Source organism: Perissodus microlepis, chromosome 5 (assembly GCF_051167445.1).
Source record: "Perissodus microlepis isolate ML-2025 ecotype Zambia chromosome 5, ASM5116744v1, whole genome shotgun sequence".
Classification (NCBI taxonomy): domain Eukaryota; kingdom Metazoa; phylum Chordata; class Actinopteri; order Cichliformes; family Cichlidae; genus Perissodus; species Perissodus microlepis.
The window spans coordinates 29,052,346-29,074,856 of NC_140465.1; the positions used below are offsets into that span (position 1 = coordinate 29,052,346).

At 38.9% G+C, this 22,511-nt stretch overlaps 3 protein-coding genes across 4 annotated transcripts; 1 reads left to right on the top strand and 2 right to left on the bottom strand.

The window, feature by feature from the left end:
• Positions 1-78: 78 nt before the first annotated feature.
• Positions 79-10,194, bottom strand: phtf1 (putative homeodomain transcription factor 1). 2 transcript variants are annotated; one of them, XM_084929228.1, is made up of 17 exons: positions 9,883-10,194; positions 9,581-9,697; positions 8,963-9,019; positions 8,795-8,864; positions 8,414-8,572; positions 7,115-7,295; positions 6,433-6,553; positions 5,885-6,073; positions 5,383-5,628; positions 5,047-5,175; positions 4,360-4,629; positions 3,928-4,059; positions 3,732-3,818; positions 3,332-3,487; positions 3,091-3,186; positions 2,530-2,655; positions 79-833 (listed from the first exon to the last, which is right to left on the bottom strand). In XM_084929228.1, the coding sequence occupies exons 2-17, from the start codon at positions 9,608-9,610 to the stop codon at positions 813-815; spliced, it is 2,070 nt and encodes a 689-aa protein (XP_084785354.1). In that variant the 5' UTR covers positions 9,611-9,697; positions 9,883-10,194; the 3' UTR covers positions 79-812. The 2 variants fall into 2 exon arrangements, with proteins under 2 accessions (XP_084785354.1, XP_084785353.1); XM_084929227.1 differs by having other exon boundaries at positions 9,581-9,732.
• Positions 10,195-10,338: 144 nt separating this feature from the next.
• On the bottom strand, positions 10,339-12,713 carry ora1 (olfactory receptor class A related 1). The gene has a single exon (XM_084929234.1). The coding sequence runs from the start codon at positions 12,002-12,004 to the stop codon at positions 11,063-11,065; it is 942 nt and encodes a 313-aa protein (XP_084785360.1). The 5' UTR covers positions 12,005-12,713; the 3' UTR covers positions 10,339-11,062.
• A 2,307-nt stretch (positions 12,714-15,020) lies between these two features.
• Positions 15,021-16,854, top strand: ora2 (olfactory receptor class A related 2). Its single transcript, XM_084929235.1, has one exon. It carries the CDS (start codon positions 15,466-15,468, stop codon positions 16,429-16,431), a length of 966 nt encoding a protein of 321 aa, XP_084785361.1. The 5' UTR covers positions 15,021-15,465; the 3' UTR covers positions 16,432-16,854.
• Positions 16,855-22,511: the final 5,657 nt, after the last annotated feature.

The following is a 22,511-nucleotide window of genomic DNA, read 5'->3' on the forward strand; positions in this document are numbered from 1 at the left end:
GCACACACCCCCTAACCACAAGGGCCCTGCAGAGGATCAGGCGCAAGAGCAAGAAAAGAAAAAGCGCTACACAAAGACTGAAGGGTGAAAATCCTTTTATTTTTTCACCATAAAGCGAAGATTTATTTTTTTTTTTTTTTACAATAAGCACAACTAGCTTCTTTGCATAGTTATTTTATTCAGCATTACAGACCTCATTATAAAATGCAGATAGTGGTCAAAAGACAATGGTTTAACATAACAATTGCTAAAACCCCCAAATAAATAAAACCAACCCAGAATCACAGTGTTCCCTTAAATAATACAAAAGGTTGAAATAAAAGTTCAGTCCTATGGGGAAAAAAAATTACACATCTGGCCATCTATTTTGATTTACTGGCACACTTACTTTTACTATATTTAAAAGAAATAACAGTGAATAAGACTAAGCAACCTTTACACATTATCTGATCATTCACATGCCCACATATATGTACAAGAAACACGTGTAAATCTGTCACAGGAGCCTGGAAAGAGCTCAGACCTCAGCTTGCTGCTATTTTTAACCATTTAGAGAACATTCAGAAGTCAGAGGTGAGGCACTGAGTTTGTGGCAACGCTGATGGAAAATGTGATGCCAGGTCAGCTGAGCAGCCAGCGCTGTGGCGTGTGAGAGACTTTCAGAGCATCTCAGGCTTGTGAAGGACTGATGAAGCTCAGTTGGAAGGCACCGATAACAGAGTTTAGTGTCAGTAGGTTTGCACACTTTTCGGCGATGAGAAGATGTCCGCAGTCTCCAGTGTCTGACTGTTAGTGGTTTGTAGTTTTCACCTTTAAGGCTTGATTTTCCACAGCTGGAAATTAAGCAGAGACGAAACAAAACAATTAAAAAGAAAAGGTTAGTCATCTTACTGTGCAAAATAATCCATTTAAAAACAGATGTGAAGAGAAAGCATTTAAAAGACATTTAAAATCACAGTCTCCAATTGCCTCAATCATGGACTGTGGAACCAGTAGCCAGCACATGCAAAATAAGGAGTTAAGACTTGTGAAATTTAAAGTCGAGCCAAACCATGTAGTATTTTAAAAGCAATCAATAAATCTGAATGAAAGAGACGCCAGTGTCATCCTGCCAGGACTGGAGTGATGTGTTCCCTTAAATGAGTGCTTGTATTTTGCACCAGCTCATTTAACCATGTATACAAGGAATTGTAAAAATTGTGGCAGGAAATGAGGGTGTGTGTAGGATGTTTAGTGTTGTTATTGGTGGGCACAGGCCTGACCTCAGCAATGATTATAATCTATAGCTAGCAAAACTGAAGTAGACTCTTCACATGCTGGTTAAACTATCAGTTCAATACTTTGGGAAACTCCATATTTACCCCAGCCCGCCCTTGCTGCTGCCTCATTGGTGGATACATATACTCTATGTAGATGACTGGCTGTTTAAATTTTTGTAACATTCTTTTTCTACGTAATCACAAAATTAAGTGGAATGGTGGGTAAGTATACTGGACTCATGCTAACACATATGTTATTTAAAGTGCTGTATGCAGTATACAATTCTTCATGACCCTGATGAAGGCCACAGACTGAAACGAGTTGGTCAAGTAATAGTTGTTAAAAGTTGTTGACTTTACTACAAGTGTTGCTAGAGCTTCGGCCTCTTTAGACTCTTATTGTGCCAGAAACCTTTTATTCTGTTTTCAAAGAAGCCCTATTTACTCTGTATGTATTTATGTATATACTCTGTATGTATCATGTTTCTGCATTAAGAATAGAGCCAGACACGTGAGGATAATAGCTTTGTTTAGCTTGGAATTGCATTGCATAAAGACAATGTCACACTTTTCTACAGTTGTAAATAGAACACATTAACATAAGGTTTCTCAATTGCGTAATTCACATATAAACAGGAATTTACAGTAGTTTTTGCACATCATATGCTCTAGCTACATACTAATCAAGTAAGTATTAAGTGTAGTAAAGATTTGTTAATACTGCTGTCTTCAAGCAACCAAATAAATATATATTTCTCATGTGGTTAAGCTACTCATGGGAGTTTGTCACTGTGCAGCTTTATTTCATGTTTTTCCTCTTATCATTCACATGCTAAATATTTTGAAATCTCATAATGCACATTTCCAGCTTGTCTGCCAGATGGCTTCAACCAAAGCAAGGTTTCCAGGTCAACTCTGTAGGCTACTAACAGCTCCAACAGCTAGAGGGCAACATGCAGCTGTACTAGAACTAAATGTACAGCCTGTACTTTTAGTTGCTCCTCTGGTGATTTATTATAGCAAATATTTATAGTTGTAGTCATTATATTCAATTTTAAACACAGACACTATTTAAATGGTTCAAATTAGAGTAGTTGAGGCTTATATGAGCAACAACAATCAAGTTGCACTGATAAAGTTTATTTTTTTTCTTGAGAGATAAAAACAAAACAAAACATGGAGCCCAGAGTGATTAAGGATGTGCATCTTAAATCTATTTTTCCTGTCTTTTTAGGAAAATTTCAACATTTTTCATTATAACTTTACTCACTCTGATGTTGAAGCCAAGCAGGTCACTGACTACGGCAGACACAGCAGAGAGAATGACAACTTTGGTGATGTTATAGATCAGAGGGTTCACTGTGAGACCCAGCAGTCTGAAAGGAGTATCGAGCTCCTAGAAGATGTAAGGAGGAAGAAAATGTTATCTAAGATTTATGACATGGGTACCCATACCCTGAGGCTAAAAATGATCAAAGCCAGAATTTATTAAGGATGAAAAACCACTGACAAAGGGGACTCCACTTGGCCTTCATGAGAAATATAACAATTACATATTGCAATACAATCAAATTTATAGCATATCCTTCAGCACAAAGTTATTAGGGCTGTCCCAAGGAGATCAGTAGTGAGGAAGAAAGAGTGATTAAGCTGATGGATGTTAGAGAGTACCAACAGAGACATGACAGGGACTGAGGAAAGAAAAAAGAAAAAGAAAGAAAAATCCCCAGCTCACTGCAAAGTTATAATATTATAATTGCATTCTCTACACGCACTGGATAACAACCTTCACTGGGAACTGCATTTAGTTTCAGTGAAAATTTGGGCTTACCTTCATTAGTTTTGTAGCTAGCTTCAAAACATTATTCACAATACTGAGTTCTTCTTTCTTATTGGGCTTTTTCTCCATCCTGAGATACAAATTGATCTGGAAACAAAAACAGTTTTACACCGCGTTAATGTTACAGTGAAGGCCAAATAATGTATTTAAACCTACATTAAATCAATGGACTAATCAGCCAGAGAAATAGCCTGGAATCTTGTGTCTTTTCCAGCCTGGGGGGGAGCTTTACCTGCTCAGTGAGCAGCACAGAAGAGTTACTGTACTTGGAGTTGGTCTCTGAACCCAGCGTGGCGAGCCTTAACAGAAAGAGGACGAGAGAGGCGCACCACACCATGAGCTCCCAGTTCATTAGAGACTCTAGGAATGTCTTGTGGCTTTGCAGAAGCTGAAAAAAGAAAGCAACACTGCTTACATTTATTGACCCCTGCTTTGTTGTGAAAATTGGATTTCTTTGCACCTAACAGAGCATATAAACTACTTTCCATCTTAGCTTCATGGCTTATCTTTAGTAGGGTAATATGATTAAATGGTTGCATGTTTTGAGGCAGTCTCCTTGCTATTTGATCTCCGTGCTAGACTCGCAATATTTGCACAAAATTATCAAATCAATGGTCTCCCATACGACTGACCTGAGCACAAATGATGAATGAAATGGAAAGTGCTAAAAGAAAAATAGTGGAGACAATGACGTCAACGGAGCGCTGCGGTCCTCGTCTCTGCGAAGCACAAACAAATCAATGACGCATGGTTAAAAAGACAAGTCTACACCGAGCAAAATGTCGAAATACATTGAGATTGGGAGTGTTTTGGCAGGAAAATACAAACCCGGAGAAAAGATCGAAGCGACAACCACATCTTTATATTCTGAACTTTCTTCAGCCTGAAATGGGGAATCTCAGATTTCTTGGCTTTGCGAGCTGAAGTTAGGTGGCTGAAGAACTTAGCAAATAAAAGTCTCTGTTGGGCAGACATAAAAAAATACTGTGATGCACTGCAGCAGAGCTAAAACTGATCACATTTAGGATGCAGCACTGAAAACATCTTCTAGTAAAAACACAACTTATATATATAAATGATGACAAGGTAGCAGAGAGACAGAATGGCTCAAACAATTAAGAGCACATTAAGCATAAACAATTTGTCCAGTCAACAGTAAAAAACAAACAAACAAACAACCAAAAACCTAAAAATCTTTCACATTTTGAGAACCTGGGACAGTACATTTTTGTGATGTGCATTTCCTGAATCACCATTCACCTGTTTGTATGTTCTCTCAGCCACGCACATCATGAAGAAGAACAGCCCCGTGAGGCAGATTCTTTGCACTGTTGTGATGAAGAAAAAGGCATGAGCTTGTGTATTTAACGGCCCCACTGCTATTTCTATCAGCTCTGACGGAGGCAGGGAGCTGAGGCCCGACATGTCCAGACGCTGAGCCAAGCGGAAGGCAAAGGGCAGCAGTGCCAGAGTGACAGTGATGAGCCCGCCAAGAACGAGATAGCCCATTCCCTGCTCTACTAACTTCACCTGGTAATAACAAACACAAGAAGGGAGGTGTTTAAGACCAGAGACATGTGCTGGAATATTTTTATGCAATGAAAGCTACAGTCTTTCTTGGACTCTCTTGACAACATATTTTACACATTTACCTCAGACTTTGAATATTTCTTCCATTATCTGTGTTTGTCAGTTTGCCACATTTGACAGCTAGATGTTCAAAAGAGTCAGAATAACAAATTCTGGCTCAGTAATGAGGTAAAATTTGGCTCTTAATTTTTGCCTGGCACTTTATTTTTTGCTCTATCGATAGAATTTGAAATTATTTCAAGGTGGTATTTCGCCACTAAAGATCTGACCGTAACTGTAATTATTAGGAAATTGTTTGTTTTCAAATATGCATTATGCTGGACTGGCTGTTAATAATATAAAGAGGAAAGTGTGTACCCGTGTGAGGATGATCCCACTGATCTCCAGTACTGACATTTCTGCTTTCTTACACTCGCCCTGCTCCCAAATGATGGCACTGACACGATCCTTGGATGGGTGACACGCCTGCAGCCAAGACAGCTGGCTCTGAAAGGAAACACCACAGACAACATCCTGTTCACAATTCATGCATGTTTAGTGTGTAATCTAATCGGCAACAGGCCTTTGAAGTTGAAGCTTAACCACATGTCAAAACTTCCAAGACTTTTGAGACTGCTCATAATTTTATAAAACAACATATTTAGTCACAATGTCCAGAATAATGTGTAGTATTTAAGATGTGTTTGCATTTACTCCAGTGATTGCTTGTTGTAGGCTTTCATCCTCGTCATCGCTGGTCAGAGTGTCGTTTTGTGGGAGGCTCATGCTGGCGTTGCACCTCCCACTATCGTCACTGTCACTGCTCCCTGTGGAGGGAGGGCCTTGGAGAAGCTCCTCCCACATTGTGTCATCGGTGTCGGAGGCAGGACGAGAGCCCACACTCGGCCTGAGACGCTCCACCTCACGGGGCTTCACCTTGATAAAGGCTTCACTCCCGTCCTGAGCAAATTAAACCAGAGGCAGTGTTCTGTATGCGACATTGAAGTTACTTCACATCAAATCTCTAAAACAAAACTAGACAAATTACTATTAAATAAACTGCTAATTCACTGCCATCTCTGAAGCAAAGCCTAGAATTGTAATTTGCATCTTCCACATCAGGCTTTATTAATGTATGTGCTTCTTAAATTCCCCAGAAGCTTGCTGTACATTAAAAATCCATTAAGCAACTTTGATGGTATACAGTGAAGTTTACCTGAGGCCTCGGTATAATTACGGGGTCAGACTTTTGGTTTCTTTTCCGAATAGACGATATTGATGCAGGAGCTGTAGTGGGGTTTCTTTCATTGTGAAATGGTATTTGCGTTACTTCCAGCGGTTGTATTCCTTCCTCTTCCTCACTGGAGAGCTCATCAGAATCCCTAAATCCTGACTTTCCTTTGTTCTGTAAAACATCATCACAAATATATATATATATTTAATTTTTTAAAGCATGCACGTGAATTTTACAAACACTGACTACTAATATGCATGTATTATTTATATGAATAAATTCTTACAACAGCACAAGGCCAGAGGAGGTAGACTTACACCTAAAAGCATTAACAGGATGGTAAATCTATATCAAGCAAGCAGACCATATTTACAGTTCAGTCATTTAGACACAGCAATTAAAAATACTTTTTAAGGGAAATTTCAGACTAGTTTGGCACTTATACATCCATCCATCCATCCATAACCTATCCACCACATCTGACTGACATTTTTTGACTCTAAAGATTGAGTAGAGATGAGAAATTGTACCATTCTCTCCTCTTTTCTGTATAAATGCTGGTTTTCTTCAAACTGCCAGCAGCCCAGCAGCTCCGCCTCCCCACTGTTGTTCTTTTCTTCAGATTTCTTCATCCCTCTGTTCTTTCTTGGCCTAAAGGAGAGAAAGTCAAAAGACAAGTCAAAGGTAAATGATGTTAATTACCGTCTTTTGACATTTTTATTATTTATATTAGTATATTAAATAATGACATTATAATTAGCTTATATTTAACATGCACAACAAAGGGATTTTCATGTGAGATCTGTTTTCATGTACAGCATAACCTGGGATGTGAGAGCCACATCACATATTGTACATGAAATACGAAGAAAAGCAGATATTCAGTTAATACAGTAACTCTCTCAAAAGCAAATTAAAGAAAATGTAGCAAACGATCAGTGTCATGAGAAGTCATACTGAACATTACAGTTTTTTATATGGAGATGTTGTTCATAATAGTTATGTAACATTAAATAAGTTAACAATGATAAGGCACGTGACAACCTCTGAGGGACTTGACTTCATGGTACAGGTGCATGTTTAGGAGTAGTGTTTCAGGTCTATCTGCATGTTTAACATGGAACTTTATGCATGAGCCACAAGGAGTGTGAGTGTTTTTCTGTGTTAGTCTAACCACTAAATGCGTGCAGCGCCTAACAATGAGGAAACTACCTCCTTCTGCGCGTGGGGCTGGTGGTGTTGCTGGCAGCTGGACTGCCTGAGGGCCACCGGCTGGACTCAGTCGACACAATCTGGCAGTGCACCGTACCCAGCAGCAGCATCAGACACATGGGTCCAAACACCTCGCTGGCAGTCGCCCTAGGGACCTCGAAGTACAGCAGCACCGCTGCCACTGAGGGGAGCAAAACATTTTGCAACAGCAAACAAAACAGTCTCTTAGGGGAGACATTATAACAGAATTCATGCTTACTAATGAGGTCTCTTCTGTGCTCCTCAGGTGTGATGGGTAACAAGTTTAGTGTTGCATATAAATGAATGTAAGCTGTGTTGAATAGCTGGCGAATTGAGCCTGCAGCAATAGATCTAACTTCATGAACCACAAACAGAGCATATCGAGACCTGTGTACTTTCTTCAATTAAATATACGTAATCAAACAACCTAAACAAAACCAACAAAAATCAACCTTATTTGGAAAGGAGTGTGCATGTGTCTGGGTGCTTGCAGGCAACAATTTGAAGACACGGTCACAGGAAAGTACTCCTGCTGTTTCCACCAATTGCTTTCAGGGAGTTAAGGTGGACTGGAATTAATCAGTGAGTGGTTGTGAGAGAGGGCATGCTGCTTTTTTGGCGGTGGTTAGTGCATTTCTGCAGCCCAGATTTTGAACTGTTGGCCAAGGGGGCGACAATCCAAATGACACAACTGAAGAGTTTTTATGTGTGGCAGCTGCTGTGTGACGGTAAGGCTCCACAACATTTAAACCAGAGCTTTCTTGTGTTTCTATTATCAGTATTAGAAGCAGAATCGGAATACTTGAATCCCACAGTTGGTCACGGTTGTTCCAAGACAGTGAGATCAGTAACTAACTAAACTAAATCAAATAATATTAAAAAGTTATAAAATATAACAAAATAGTCTATTCTTGCATAGATCTGCAACTAACACATATTTCAGTCATTGACATAAAGCAATTTGCCCTTGGGAAATTATTAACGTTTTTTCTGATTCTGTGTATTTTGATTAAAGAAATAAACACAAAGACGCATTCAGTCATTCGGTTTGGTTAGCTCTTCCAGCACATGAATGCTGACTTATGCTGTTAAAGAAGAGTTTTCTATTCTTCACTGAAACTCTTCTCTAAGCAGATACAAAGTTATTTATCCAGTAAATTAAAAACTGTTCTGATGCATGGAACCTGGTCTAGGTTGAATATCTACACTGATGTTTGAGTTGAGGTCAGTCTTGTTTTAAGGCTATAGTTGCAAGATGAGAAGTGGTGGTGAGCTAACCTTGCATAATGTAGAGCATGAGGATACATGAGGAGATGGACATGGAGGTCACCTGGATCCACCACTGGAAGAAGAACGGGAACAGCAGCACTCTGACCAGACCCTTTCGAGTCAGCGCTGTCCATGGACTCTCTGGTTTGGCTTTGCTAAATGTAGATCCTGATGGGATGAAAGGGGTGGTCTGTTAAAACTACATTTACTTTAAGTGATGGAGCAAGGTTGAAGTAAAGAAGAGATTAAACAGAGGCAAATAAAGCACTGCACATACATATATACAATTCATAGTTTATCTGCTTTGTGCATGAATTGACAAGAAACCTGGAGAAATGTCTCAAACACATTTCAAAACAATTACCGGTAATGCTCCTTATTCACACTCACCTCTTACTAAATCAACATCAATAAGGTCTGGCTTGATGTGCCCCGTCTTCTTTGGTTTGCTGTCCAAACCCTATATAAATAGAAAGGGCTTCTTACTCAACTTAGAGGTCAAATGCACTAAAAATACACAAACATTTATTCCATTAAAGAGAAAAATGAGTATCTTACATTTAGATCGGCTTTCTCAAGAGATTTCTCCCAGATTTGTTGATCATATGCCCCGATCTGTAACAAAATATAATTCTTCTAATTATCTTCCTTCAAAGAAAACACAAAAGGTGATAATAACAACTAAATGATCAAACAAAACCATGTCCAGTTAAATCTATGGAAAGCTTGTGTGATATAACCACACTTTTGCTCTATTATAAAAGAAAGTCTTAAGCTAGAGATGTTTTTATTTAAATCAATTTCTGTAAGGAGCAAGGGAACAAAGAGGTAAAGGAAATGATTTAATAAATTGTGAGATATAAGGATGTAAATCAGAGCATATGGATTCAAGATTGAATGACTATGAATTAAATTATTACAATTGTAATAACAGCCACTTCAAAATAAATCAGATTAATAGTAACAGTAATTTGGTAGATGTCTATGGTTTAGCAGAGTTTTTAATGTACAAAGTAGTAAACAAGTAAGTAAACAACCACAAACAAGGCTCATTACATATCTTACGTTATATTACTAGACTTTACTAGTAAAGTATATAGTATAGGTTTGTAACAAGTGATGAGTTTTTAAGACTTTCCTAAATGACACTAACTGTACTGGATGTGTTGCGCTTACCTTTTCTTGGTACCAGGCTATTGTTGCCATTGTTATTAGACAGGGGAACCGGTCAACTCGGATCAGGTCATTTCACGGTAAAGAGAGGAGGAGTGTGGAGAAATCCAGATGTGTTCCCTAATCAGATATGGTGCACGGACACAATGCTGAAGCTTGGAAAAAGCAGAACTTAAACGAGAGGCCCGCAAGGGAAAGCAGAGATAAAATGAACTCGCTTTGGTGTGAAACAAGCACCTGTGTATACACAGGTGCGCTAAGGGTTAGCTAAAAGAGCCAAAGTAATTATCTGAAATTATTTTTACCTGGAATTAAACAGCACGGTAAGTTTGGCACAAACTGGAAGAAACCCTTTCTGATCATTACAAACTGCTCGTTAACACTTTCTTGTCATCAGTTTCGGGTCGCTGCACGCTGCAGAGTCTTTTTGTGCAACTGAGCTAACTACTAGCGCCGATTACAGCTTACTTTACCTCTTCCGGTAAGCTTCGACGCGGATAATTTCTGAAAATACTACATTTTAACAGCTCTTCTGCTTTCACACATATGTCTACTTGTTTATTTAAGCTATTTTACACTTTTTAGCCCATTCTTCCGCTTCCCTTTTCCTGGGTTTGTTGTTTTTCTTAAGTTGGATCAAAGTATTCCCTGAGGTTTGTCTATCAGGTGAAAATTTCAGGTTATTCAAAAGAGAAACTCCTTTCAAAGACGTATGCAATTGTCAACATTAAGTAATAAGCATGAACTAAAATTATAGACAAAAAATATGCTACATATATGTCAGTATACGTACTTCAGTGATGAAACGCATACATCTTCAGAGGGCAAATGCTACCTGAAAGGCTAATCCGTGGAAACAGAATACCCAATGTCTCCATAACATTTCGGCCACTGACAGCGCAGCTGCTGTAGGAACGGTAGTATCAATCACGCTCACGTTTAAGCTTGTCCCTTATATAATACCATAACCGTACTTTAATGCAAAAAAGGTCCCTCTGAATTATTTTTACATATTTATTTAACTTCTTAATCATCTAAGCTCTACAAGAAACCTTTTAAAAAAATTTTTCCAAGACATGTTGTAAATCCCAGTATTCCTGGTTTTAGGGAGTAGACTCATTGAAAATTCCTGAAAGAATTTTTCTGTGTAAAAATGCTTCTAGCTCAACTTTTAATTTCTTTTGTATCAATCCAATGATGAGGATAAGGAGGCGAGGAGGAAGAGGGGATTTCTGGCATATATGACTTAAGAGAATGTTCTCTCTCAATTAGCACAAACTATATTACAGGTACATATGATTGTAATTAACATTTAATTAGAATTCAGATGAAAATATTAAGAATACATACAGCTGTACAACACTACTCTCTAGTTCTACTGTTTAAATAATAGCTAAATAAGAGTATCCTGAAAATGATAGGGTCTGATAGAACAACTCTGCTGTCTAGCAGGTGAGTCAGCAGGCTGTTAAGATAGAGACAGAGTCATTTGTCATTCGAATCTTCAGTGTCCGCTGATGGCTGCTCATGCTCAGCTGTGCACACGATCTTTGCTTTGACCTTTTTGTTTGAGGAAATGATAAAGTAGGGGCTGAGAGAGGCATAGCATGAAGAGAAAAACACCCTCATATCAGCCACCACCGGTGACACTTTTGCCACCGTCAGCATGTAGATCCAGATCACATTATCAATCCCAAAGAAGACCACATAGAGAACTACCAGGGTTAGCACTGTTTTGGCTGCTCTGGTCTCTGCCCCTCCACCCTGAGAGCGACGAATCCCTTTCACTTGGTGGCTGTGGCGGTGGAGCAGCAGCAGGATGTAACAGCTGGAGCCCACCATCAGGGCAACAAATGCAAAATCCCTCCCAGAGACAGCCACCCCGTTAATCACATAGGACAAGTTGTCTCTGAAGTCCACATGGCAGAAGCCCAGGTTTAGGGTAAAGGCAGGGACAGTGCCATTTCGTGGAGCCATGGAGAATAATGGAGCTGCTATGCATATGGCCATATTGAAGAGCCACAGCCCTGCAAAGGTGGGAATAACCAGGGATGGAAGTGAAGGCTTCAGCCTGGACAAGCAAGGCCCAGTAGGGGTGATGGTCACTGCCTGAAACACACTTAGCATGCAGGTGATGCAGACTGACAAAGCCCGGCCAATGCGGTAAGCATAGATCACCACCTTACAGCCCGGATCATTCAATAGGGCCTTCAGCCCGAACACCGTCATTGTCTGGGGGACACAGCGGGTCAGCAGCAGCAACAGGTTGGTAAAGGCCAGGTGGCACAGGATCATGTCCACAGGAAGGAGCTTCGATCCAGTGCAAACGATATGGGTGTACGCCAAAAGTACCACAGTGTTTCCTAAAATGCCCATACCTGTTTGCAAGAGGAAGGAGACACCTTTGATGGTCACACACAGATCCATGCCACCAAGACCTGCAGCTGTCGTGATTAACAAAGCAGAAAACCAAAACTGTTATAAATACTATACACATAACCTTAATCTTTCAAGATGGCTACATGAGTTTTGATAAAACCAGATAACACCAATTGTGTCACCTGTAGTGAAAATGATGCTCACCTGAAGTTGCAGAGAAAAAGTAAAGTATTTAGTGCTTTAAATGTTGAAGGGCCTTTGTAAGTTCAATATATAATCCTAGATGCCCCTAAGGATCGGCCAAGATATTAGTGCAACAAACTAAATATGACTCATGGTCTCAGAGGACAAGACCCACAAAGGAGACAGCGTCCCCATGGATGTTGATACACTTTTTTTGGCTTGCTATATTGACCACTACATGGCTTATAACAGATCCATGATTAACATGTTCTCAATGTAATGGGGTAAAAATATTCTTTTTAAAAATACTGCCCAAAAACATAATAATAGTAGTGATGGCAGAATTTTGTATGAGGATTATTTTCTAGCTCAATCTGAGTTTTAACTTATGATCATATTAATCAGAGTTAGAAGACTTTATTAATCCCTTAGGAAATTATAAGGTTACTTTGAAATAATGTTAAGAATGCCGAAGAGTCATTTCAACGGACACAACTTTGAAACGTGGAAATTTGCTTTCTTTCAAAGATTCAAGAGAAGGTCAAGAGATTTTAGTTGTTGGTTGCAGTCTGGGAAAATCAGTTCCTTATGTAAATTCTTAAGTGTTATTTTCCTGCACTTTGAAATATCATAAAGCTATTTCCCTGCAGAGTTTTAAAAAATACGGTTGATTGACCATGTGGAGACAGCCGTGAGTGGTTACTGTTTACGCAAAAGCAGCCTGATGATGCTTTGAATGAGCCATCAAGAGGCCTTTACACGCACAGCTGGTGCTTCAGCGTGCGGTCCTTTTCTCCATCATGTCCTGGGAGCATGTTAAAGACACAGAGAAGCAAAACAATTAGCCATATAACAATGCATGTCTGCACTAATTGGGGGCACAGGGACAACTAGACATTATTCATTTATGTTTTAATACTTAGCACCGACAACGGAAATTTGTTATAAGTATTCCCGTTTTCTAACCAGCTAACCTGTAAATGGCAAATGTGTCTTTATAAGGACTTTAACCTGGTCAGCTGCACAAGTTTATTTTTGTGCTAAAATAGTGTTGTTTGAGACTTGGAATAGATAATCACTAGATGTGTTATTTGCTTCCCTGTGTGTTTTTGTAACATGTTTAAATGTTCTGAGAGCTAATTAAAATGGCAAGTTCAAGCATGTCCTTCTCAGGGGATTGCAACAGTATGCTTCATTGCGAGTTAAAGATTTCTTTTTTTTCTCTTGACAGGAGATATGTTCTCGCTGATGTAATCTGTTTTTAGCATTGCTCCTATTCTCCTATTATAATTTTGTTGTTTGTCAGAACAACAGGTGAATATGAGTGTGTGTGTCAAAAAACTATTCTTGTTATATAATATTATATTCCCTTGAAGCTGCAGACAGCAGAGATTTATTATTATCCATGCTATACATACATATTCTATATGTGTAAAAAATGCTTTCAGCTCAAGTGCACAGTTGTGTAGTGGCTTCTAGAAAAGCCCACAGAATTGGAGCATGCAAATATCATGCATACCCTGTAATGATGAAATTTATGTTACTAGGACACAAACAGACCCTTGCAGAGCCTCGCGTATCGTCATGTGAAATTGATAAAACCCATTGCGGTTTATGTTAATGCATTTTTAAAAAATCAGGTCCATTCTTAGATGTTCAGCTCAGTTTAGTTAAGAGAAATATCACTTTACACTCTTTTGTTCCTTTGTGTGTGCTGATGAAGGCAAAATCTCTGAACTGGCAGAGGGGTTATTCATTGTATTTCTCACTGCACCTTTTAATCTTTCCAATAGAAAGAAAAATGCACTTTCAGAAGATTTTGACTTAACAGCCTCACAAGGAGATGGGGACAGCTGACCTCCCAGCATTTTACATTTCATTTGTCTTCATCATCTAAAACTCATTCACTCTAAATTCTTCGGGAGCTCACATTTGATTTTTTTCTATACATAAACACAGCTGATTTTCATGTAATGTTCAATCAAAAACATAACATGACTGGCTTTTAATTTAATTCCTATTTTCATAAAAGCTGGACTAACACAGAACATCCGCACTAAATGATACATATCCAGACTCATTAAAAACGTGAACATATAAATATAGAGGGAAACATACTAGACTAGATGAAAATCCTGGAAAACAAGAAATATGAAAAAATTAAACTGTAATTAACAAATCTAAATATTTTGTGCATTTGCATTTTCAGTTTTACCCAGTTGGTTTTCAATGACAGAGAAAAAGTATTTCAATTAACAAAACAGAACAAGAATTTTCAAGGAGAAAATGTATCAAACCACCATTAGTGCCAACACATACATTATATTCATGAATAAATATTTAATCAGGGTTTCCTGAATGTGGCCACACTATTTAAAGTACTCTATAATTTTCAAAGTAGGACGTGTCTTGTGTGTTCTTACAGGAATTAAGCTTAATGTTCTCTAGCAGTTCCTCGATGTTAAATCATATTGTCCTTACAGCATCCTCACAGTTTAGGTTAAATTCTATTGAGAATTTTTATTGCTGTGGATGAATTACACAATCATAAATCATAAATCGGATCACACTCCAAATGAAAATTGCAGGTGATCTACCGTGAAGAGTGAGTCGAATGTCCTTTGAATTTTTCCTTTGTTTCCTCTTCCTCCACTGGAGGACACTGTGGTGTTGATATGCGTCTAACCAACACAGGGAGGGTTTCTGATTTGCAGTGGCTTTAAAAAAAAGATTGAAGATATGAAAAATGCAAAAGTATTGTTGAGGGTTTTACACAGAGATCTGCATATAGGTTCAATAATTAGAAAATTGATTTAATTCTCTCCACTCAGTGAAACAGTGACATGGAGGAATGATTGTAATCTCTCTTTTTTGACAATAAACATGGGACTGATAGATATTGTGCTTTCATTAATGTCTTATCTCTCATCCACTGGTAAGCTCTTTGTACGAGGACACACACAGCTTCCACTGTGTTATCCTGTCTGAAACCCAATACAGGTACAGAAGCAGTCATCTGAATTGATCTCAAGTAATTGGAGGCTGAGGGAAGAGAAGTCAATGGACCATGCAAAACAGATCTTACCTGTCTGCCAGTATAAGAACACAAACACCCTGACTACATCAGGAGAGAAGGATCACAGCGTGACAGGCACAAGGTCCACTTTAGACCTCTTTAGCTTCGACGGTTCTCAGGTAGGAGTTTAACCTTCGAAACGATTTTTTCCTGAAACCATTTAAATGCTAGGCACCATTTGACATTTAGAAGTGCATGACAAATAACATATTGATAATGTGATTTTATTGATTTTCAACTTCCTGTAGGAATGGCATCAGAAGTGTTTGTCCGTGGGATGCTCTTTCTCTCCCTGACCATTGTGGGAATTCCAGGTAATGCCACTGTAATTGTGGCATTCCTCCTCTTGCTGTACCAGGAGAAGCGACTTTTAGCAGCTGATGCTATTGTCCTGCACCTGGCCTGTGTCAACCTGCTGGTGGTGGTTGTACGTGCTTTGACGGAGACCCTGGCCTCCTTCCGTCTGGCCGACATCTTTGGAGACACAGGCTGTAAATCAGTGATCTTTATCTATAGAGCAACACGTGGCCTCTCAATCTGGCTCACTTTCCTGCTGAGTACCTATCAGTGCTTGAGCATTGCCCCTCCAGGATCAAGCTGGGCTTCTGTTCGTGCCTTGTTAGGTCACTATTTGGCCTTTGTGTTCCTCTTCCTTTGGGTTCTCAATGCCTGCATGACGACAGCAGCCATACTGTTTTCTTTCAGTACCAAGAATGAAACTAGCCCGATAGACAATGGCATTAATATACAATTCTGCTATTTGAACTTTCCTTCAAAGCTGTCCAGAGATGCCAACGGGGCAATCCAGGTTGGCAGGGATGTTGTGCCCATGGCCCTCATGACACTCGCAAGTCTGATTATCCTGGTATTCCTTTACAAGCACAGCCAGAAGGTGAAGGGACTCCGCAGTAGTGGTGGCGGTGGTGCTGGAAATAGTGGAGCTGAACAACGAGCTGCCAAAGCTGTGGTGGCACTTGTGACCTTGTATGTTGTCTTCTATGGGGCAGATAATGGGCTTTGGGTGTACACCCTCACTGTGAAGAAAACCATGAGTTCCTCACTGATCTCTGACCTGCGTTTATTCTTTGGCTCGCTATATGCAGCACTAAGCCCTCTGGTTATAATTGCATCAAACAGGAAGGTGAACAGCAGGCTGGGGTGTGTAGCACATGAGAAGTCTGCTGTGGAGAAAATCAAAAATCTTTCTAGCATGTGAGGCCTGCTGGGATCAGTTGATCACTGGGCTGAGATTAACCTCAGACAGAATTTTTGAAACTCTGGGTCATGCATGGGTTATTCTGTCTTTGAAATATACTGAGTACACTATTTTCCACAGTTTCCTGATTTTGCTTAAAATTTGGGAATTGCACTGTCTTTTTTCCCATGTAATGGCTTTGGTAGTTATTAATTCACAACATGATGCCCTTTTCTTTGTTAAAAAGACCTTTCAGATGTGTTTTAATTCAAATACCTAATAGTTCCTTATTTATTATGTCACTATCAATCAGAACAACCCTGTTACTGAGTACAAGTCTGTACAGATCTCTGCTGATCTGGCACTATGTTCTTTTGTTAGTTTATATTCCCTCTATATTAATTGGGAGGAAGAATTATAGTTGGTTGACATGGGCTCAATGTAGCTGCCTATTTAGCTATAATTAAGGCTTTGAATGTAATCTGGGAAGTGTCCTGTGCTAATGAGCCAGGCTAATTGTCCCACAGAGAATTGTTTAAAACCTTATGGAAAAAACTATATTCTTTGGAGGGAAAAAAGCGATGTTCATTAATCAACAATGAGTTACTCCGTTCCGTGCACATGTTATATTGTATGTCTAGGCTTCTTGGGTACAGTTATAAGACTTTAAGGACACAAAAATACATCTTGGCAAAAGCTCAGATGAGCTTGCTGTGAAAGTGGGAGTTTAGGAGTCATTATGTAATTACTATGTCTCGGAGAAGTAAGTGTAAAGAGAGAGAGAGAGACACACAGGGTGAGGACACAGCAACCTCTGTGAGTGACAGTCAAAAAGACATAAAGTGGGGCTGCCAGCACTCTGTGATCCTGCAATAACTCTAAAGTGCAATCAGTGCAGCGGTATTCAACTACTGTCGCATTGCAGGTATGAATGAGGAGGACAAGTCCTCTTTCAGTGCTTGTGCAGAACTGTTGCTTTCACCATCACATTGCCTTCAAAGGGCATTAAAGGCCATATCTTTTATCTAAAAAACAAAGCCCTGTTAAAATTTATTGTAAAAGTTGCAACCATTAAAACCCTTGATAATGTGATTATATGACTTAAGCTTCTCTGAGGATGAAAAATTCCATGTGTCTTACTCTTCAAACCACTGAAATCTGATTAGCACTTTACACAGACTCCGGTGGAATGAAGGATAGAATACATGGATGGTTTCACAAGTGAAGTGAGCACGCTGAAGCCTCCCTTCAGGTGGTGAATCACTGGGAACGTTGACACCGATTTCAGTGATGTCATTCTTTCTGTTTCTGTCAGGGAAGAAGAGGTTGATTAATTAAAGAGAACAAATACATGAAAGACAGGTTCCATTGGAGTGTATGCTCAAGTTTCCTTCTGTACAGGTTGTGTGAAGGGCGTGCCAGGCGAGGCCTCTCCCTGCACAAGTAAGGACCTGTTTTCGATGTTTTCCATCCTTTTGCAGTCTTTTCAGCTTGATGAATGCAGGGTGCTGATTAACACGTACAGTCCAAACCCACACAATTGTAACCATCTATTACAGCATCTCACAGCCTTCAGCTCAAGCATTTACTCCTAACACTTAATTATTCACTTTACAAAAAAACCTGCCTGTCTATGCACACTTTTCAGTCTGAAGTCTCATTTCACCTGTATGACAAGGCAATGCACTTGCCACCTAGAAAACACAACAAGGCACAACTAATTGATATTTACCCCCCCCCCCAAAAAAAAAAAAAAAGAATTTAAAAAATCTACAAATGCTAACTCTTCTCTTTCCTTGTGTGTAGTTAGGCAAGGTATACGACACAAACCTGTGCAAAGCCACAAACGAAAAAGCTGTCAAGTTTTCCGGGGTGGTGGATTTAAATGAAACCGAAGTGTTGCATTAAGTCACGCCAGGTGATCCTCTTCTGCTGTGCCTGATTTCAGTCTGTTTACCTGCACCAGGTACAGGCATATTTGTCCCTGTGTCCACCAATGGAAAAGCAGCAAGAGGGTTAAACCTCCCCCTTTTCTGCCTTGAAGCAAGTCCACACCCCAAAAACAGCTTCTTCTTTTTTTTTCCTTTTCTTTTACCCAGGAACTAAATGTTAAACCAGAACTGTCCCCTCCCCCACAGAAACGTTTATGAATTACACAAACATCCAAATGTTAATCATAGAAACCACTATGTGCAAAAAGTGGCAAAAAGCACAAATGTATAACAACCTCCTAATATCAATAGTTTGATAATGATGATCATAAATGAAGTTCATTTGAGAGCACCATCAACCTGCCAACCTCTTTATTAAATCCTGTAACCTTAAATGTTATTTTGTGGATTAAAATACATCTTAGTTGGTAATCCCATGAAAATCTTTCTCCGAATATAGCAACTGGGGCTTATTACTCTAATGAAAAAGTATCAGTAATAAAATAATCCTTAAAAAGTTATGCTTAAAAAACCTAAATTTTGAAGAAATGACAGACGTAATAAGCTCTTTTCAAGCTTGCTGATGTTGTCTTTGCCTTTCCTTCAAAAGGACATTTTTTCAGCTGTCTTGTTTAGAGAATCTGAGTGAAGCTACTGATGGAGAATGCCACAGAAAACTGTACTTTTACGTAAACTCATTTGGTATTTTTTTTAATGCAGGGCTGATGGTTTAAAAAAAACAAAAAAGCCATCTCGGAAGTAGCTTTAATTCAGTGCAGTGTTCATCTGGGGTTCATCTGGGTTCGAATCGCTGAATTGTACCTTACCTCAGAATAGCTGACAGGAGGTGACCCGAGTTTAACACAATCTTTATTAATTTTTTTTTTCAATCTTAAGTTACAGAGCTAGATGTGTGTGACCCATTTCCTTGCATCCAGCCAGTTTAACTGATTCTTTGAGACAGAGCGCACACACCGTCATGTTTCGACTTGTCTGGAATGCTGCATTGCACCTAAGCAAGGAACTCAAAAGAAGAACATTTAGACAGCTGAGGTAAAAGTTAGCCCTGTTCAGTCTCAGCAAACACAGCAAAACGTTTTCATTTTATACTCTTTAACTCCCCTTTTTGTTGCAGAGACTGAAATATGAAATACAAGGTTAATATAAACAAAAACATAAAGTTCTGGCAGTTCTGATTTTATTGACACTCTAACAGAAACATGTTAGTGAGGGAATAGTTTGCGAAAGGAAATTAGGCTTATTTTTTTATTTATTTTTTGAGGGTTGGATAAGCAGATTGATGTCATTCTGGTGTTTCGGCACTAACTACAGGCATGAGCAGGATATATGGAGAAACACCGAGCTGGCTCATTCTAACCAAAGACAGCAAATAGCACCTTTAAAGCTCACTAATTAAAATGCTATACTTTTGTGTTTGAGCTGCACAAAAGAGCGGTGTAAAAATAAAATAAAGCAAAAAAGAAATAAAGGCTTGTTGGTTTGGACAGTATCGGGTGGACTGTTATTCTGTTTCTGGACTGTGCTAATCAATACTCTCTCTCTGCTGGCATTAATAATATTCATGCAAGTCTGAGTAGAGTTAAAAGAAATAGTAGACCAAGTCTCTTTTAATTTAGTATTCAGTTGTCTGCTCAAAATAAACAATGTGAAGACAAGAGCTGAATCTGTATGACTGACCAAATTGGCATAATAAATGAAACTACTAGAATACCACAGTACTTAAAGTATAATCTATGACACGGTAAATAGAATTTGAAGGGTATTTATGTAGAGCCCATACTAACCGCTCACCATTCACAGAGACATTCATACAGCACTTTATTATATGCATTTCAAACACCCCACTTCAACGCCTAAGGCCAGTTCAGAGTCACCAGTTACCCATATGTGTATGCCCTTTGAGCATGTCAGGAAACAGGCACATGGGGAACGTGCAACCTCCACAGAGTAAAGCTTCAGGTTCAGTCCAGTATGGAAGATTGGGTGGGGTTTGGTTCACAAGCCTGGGGGCAGTAGCCTGCTGCAACTCCACCATGCTCAGGTAAAAAATGCACCACTGTACTGATACATGAAATAAACATTTAGGATGCCTTGCTCCTTATCTAACAGTGTCTCTTACCATAAGGAAAAGGAGAAATATAGTGTAATAGAGTGTTTTTATTTCAGCTTCTGAACAATAACAGAATATTAATAATCTTTCTCCAGAAAGATAGAGCCGCTGGATTGGCTGAAATGAAAGCTGAAACCTGTTCTGACATGAACTGAAGTTCCAGCGTAGGCTATGTAAGAATTCTCTCAATACGTATGTGGCTCATAATTTATTACTCATGGGTGAATTAGTTTTTGTTTTATCTTCATACAGGTAGTCTCACGGAGATCAAGATATCTTTTTAAAGTAAGAGAGAGAAATAAATGTATATCAGGCAGGAACAGGCTTCATTGGCATGTCAGTTTGCAAAGATTTATCCTTTGATGAGCCAATCCCGTGTCCCTGAGGCACACTGATTCATGCTGAATGCTGTGTGAAAGCATAAGCCCAGCGCCCAGATTTTAATCTCTTTAAATGACTGTGGTTAAAAAGCAGCTAACACAGTAGGGGTTCAAAACTGGGGGCTTGAAAGTTGAATGAAACTCCAGGAAAATAGTATATCTGTATCTGCAAACTACTTGCTAAATACACTATTTTGTTATTTTGATTAAAATGCCTGAATATTGAAGCTAATGTAACATAGACAAGTCTACTTAATTAAAAAACAAACACACAAATAAACAAAAAATAAAGGAAAACCCTGTGACATGCAGGATCTTACGCAACTTGAAAAACTGACATCAGATACATACACCACGAACTAACCAAAAACATCTTAAATATAGCCTAATAAGGCATATAAAAATTAGTTGGCTTAAATGTTGACTTTGAATTGTTTAGTATTGTGAAAAACCTGAGGCACTTTGCATAATTAGACTTATGTATTTACGTGTGGCATGTATAATGGCCTCAAATTCATTGTGTAGCAAGATAACAACTCGCAATCATAAACATAGGGGTGGTCATATCATGGCTTGCATGTATGAACATTTCAGGAACAGGCTTTCTTGCCTTTTATGACATTGCAATAGATCTAAGCAGCAGCAGAATAGAATCCAGAGTGTGCGCATTTTTTAAACCACTGTATGTACAAAGTAGCTCCACCAATCTCATTGCTTACCTTCACCCAACAACATAAGAATGACCCCAAATACACTGCCTGTACAACCAAAGCTTTTAACCGAGAAGGTGTCAGACCTGCCAAATCAGTCACTGGTTTTAAACTCTGTTCATTTTACCAGCTTAAAAAAAAGAATGAGACACAGATCCTGTGTGTGACCTCAACTGTGCATGTAAATGACAACATTAATGAACTCTCTCCTCATTTTTTAAATGTATTTTATTAAGATAAATGAGAGTCAAATGTCCCCTGTCAAAGCTGGTTGCCTGTCCAGTCCATATGGTGTTATGGATAACTTTGATGTAACCATAATCCTTTTAGAGCTTTACAATCTGCCATAGTATTTTTAAAGCACACAAAAACGGATCCAATATTGATCATTATTCCATTTTTCCACGCTGAAGACAGCTAATGCTATTGCTACCATTATCACTAGTGCCCATGCAATGAAGATGCAGTTGAGTACTGTGTGTCTCTTTTTAAAATTTGAATTGATGGATGTACAATATGAATCAAGTTACTAATATTTTGGAAGAAAACATTCTTCTTATTTGCTTTTTTCCCAGAGTTAAATTAGACTTTAAAACTATATCTCTGTGGTAATTAATGGTGGGTAAATATTCTGTTACACGTGAACGTGTTATATCTTGCTTATTTAATCTGTGCCAATCCAATCCAAAGTGTGAAAACCACATGTTGTGGTTTTAAAGGGATTATATGCTGTATTTCTTGGATGAATACAGCATACACTTCAGTTTTGATTTATATTATACAAATGAGAAATAATGTGTTAATTCAGGGTGCTGACTTGCTGATTTTCTTACCGCTAGACAAGAGACTAACTTTCGCCTTTATTTCCACTCTTTGTGGTTTTATAAGCTAATTAGCCGGTAGTACTGAACAGCTGGGTTAGCAGTGACAAAAGGGATGCTTTCCTTAG